The sequence below is a fragment of the Chlamydomonas reinhardtii genome, chromosome 5 (assembly GCF_000002595.2).
Source record: "Chlamydomonas reinhardtii strain CC-503 cw92 mt+ chromosome 5, whole genome shotgun sequence".
Taxonomy (NCBI): domain Eukaryota; kingdom Viridiplantae; phylum Chlorophyta; class Chlorophyceae; order Chlamydomonadales; family Chlamydomonadaceae; genus Chlamydomonas; species Chlamydomonas reinhardtii.
This window is the reverse complement of record NC_057008.1, coordinates 1,613,036-1,615,214: the sequence shown is the minus strand read 5'-3', so window position 1 is coordinate 1,615,214 and position 2,179 is coordinate 1,613,036. Positions and strand designations below refer to the sequence as shown.

At 62.7% G+C, this 2,179-nt stretch overlaps 1 protein-coding gene across 1 annotated transcript in view; it reads left to right on the top strand.

Annotated features, from left to right (window-relative positions):
• The first annotated feature begins 397 nt into the window (after positions 1-397).
• Positions 398-2,179, top strand: part of CHLRE_05g243455v5 (uncharacterized protein) — a 5,217-nt gene continuing 3,435 nt past the window's right edge. The window contains exons 1-4 of the mRNA XM_043062456.1: positions 398-448; positions 779-943; positions 1,334-1,492; positions 1,917-2,099. Coding sequence (XP_042924698.1) covers positions 443-448; positions 779-943; positions 1,334-1,492; positions 1,917-2,045 — 459 coding nt within the window. The 5' untranslated portion in view covers positions 398-442 and the 3' untranslated portion in view covers positions 2,046-2,099. The remainder of the gene's footprint in view (positions 449-778; positions 944-1,333; positions 1,493-1,916; positions 2,100-2,179) is intronic.

The window sequence follows — 2,179 nt, the reverse complement described above, 5'->3', positions numbered from 1 at the left end:
GTAGTGTGTATAGTTCAATATGGCGATTTGCCTTTCAGCGTAAGTCAGTTAGCTCGCCAATGTCAACTTCTTCGCTTTCCGCGGTCGAGCTGACTCAAGGAGCATAAACCGCTATCACGTATTACATCAAATCAATAATAATACGAGCATGGGCGTCGGGCTTGCGGTGCTCACCTGGAGTGCAGCTGTCCACGCCCGGAGCTAGTCAGCCGTGGACATGAGGCTTGCGAACTTCGTGGATTGCACCGGTAATTGGCTGCACACATCCAGCCATTATTATGCTCCTTCCACTGGTGTACGATTGCAACGCCGCCCCCTCCTCGCCTCCTGCCACAAACACACACACACACACACACACACACACACACACACAGGCCACCTGGACGGCAGCGTATTGCTGTGGGACGTGCGGCAATGCAAGGCCGGCGCGGCGGCACCCCTCATGGAGGTGCGGGGCGGAGACAGGGGGGCGGAGACAGGGGGGCGGAGACAGGGCTGCTTAGACACGTGCTTTCCAACCGATGCGAAACGGATCCGCCATGAAGTTTGCCGGCCGGAGGGGGAGTTGTAGTTACCAGAACCAACGGAAACGAGCGGAGCACAGGCAGAGGCCATTGCCGCTCGTCACCAACATGATATTTCGCCCAGATGCCCGCTACAAGCCATACCCTCGGCCCTCGCGCTGTCGCCACCCATGCATCCGTCCCCGTCCCCGTCGCCCCCTAAACCCGCAAACCCTACACCAACACATCCGACCCTGCCCACACACACACGACAGACCCGGGACAGTCCGCAGGCGGTGGTGGCGCTGGCGGCGGCCGCCGGCGCCGCGGGCACTGGGCCCTACTCTGGTCTGGTCATTGCGGGGCGTGACGGCGCACTGCGGGTGTGGGACTTCCGGGGCGGCGCCACTGTGCGCCTGGCGCGGCACCCGGCCTTCCAGGTGCGAGCATGTGCGTGGCTTTTCATGTACGGCAGGTGTTGTGCGGCAGGGGTTGTACGGCGGGTGTTGTACCGTACTTCGGAAATGTATGCACGCTTGGGTTTGGCTGCATTGATTGCCTCCCTCCCTCATCAGCTGCTAGCGGCCGGCGCTGCTGCCTCGCTTGCCTACTCAACACCAACCTCTCCCTTGCCCTGCCAGCCTTTATGTCCCCGCCACCCCCCAAATGTGCCTGGCTACAATTTCTCTTCTCCTTCATTACCGTACTTTCGAACGCACCCGCCCCCTACCACTCCCTCAACTAATCATACAAATGTAACCCTTCCTTCACTAATCAAGCAAATGTAATTCCACATACATACACACACACACGTCCCCTCCCGCCTCCAGCTGGGCACCACGGGCGGCAGTGGCAAGCCCCGCTGCCGTCTGGGTGTGTCGCCGGATGGGCGGCTGCTGGCGGCGGGCGCGGCGGACGGCGCTGTGTGGGTGTGGGACCTGCGGGCGGCGGCGGCGGGTGGCGGCGGCGGCGGCGGGGCGCCCAAGCAGGTGCGTGTGTGGGAGTCAAGCGTGGGGCCCCTTTTGTGCGTGTGCGTGTGTATTGCTTAGTGCGGGGAAGGTGCTGCTTCGGGGGGCGGGCATGTGGAGGCAGCGTTCTGTAGCAATGGCCGCCGCATGGTGGCCTACTTGCAGCCGACCACCGCTGTCGCTAACTTGCTCACACATATTTGCCCGTCTGTGCCTGTGTGATGAGGATAGTACGGCACCACGCCTGCTGCTGTTGCTGTTGCTGCTGTGCCCGATCGCGCTCGCCTACCTGTTGCTCGCGTGTCTCCCTCCCCCCTCCCCTACCCACACTCCCCCTCACCCACCCACACACACACTCCCCCGTCACCTACACCCACACACCTACGCACACACACACCCCACACACACACCTACCCCTCACCTACCTGCCCGCTCACACCCTCAGCTGCGCGGCGGCCCGGGCGGGCTGTGCGCACACCGCGAGGCGGCTGTGGCGGCGGCCTTCAGCTCCGACCTGTGCGCTCTGGTCACTGCTGACAAGGCCGGCGGGCTGGCGTTCTGGGCCATGGAGTAGGTGCGCATTGTACGGCGCTGCAAGGTGCTGTACTGTACGGTACGGTACGGTGCTGTGAGTGTGATATGCTGTGCTGTACGGCAGTGCAAGGTAGTGATGATGTGGGGGTGTGGTGGATAGGTAGTGTGGAGGGT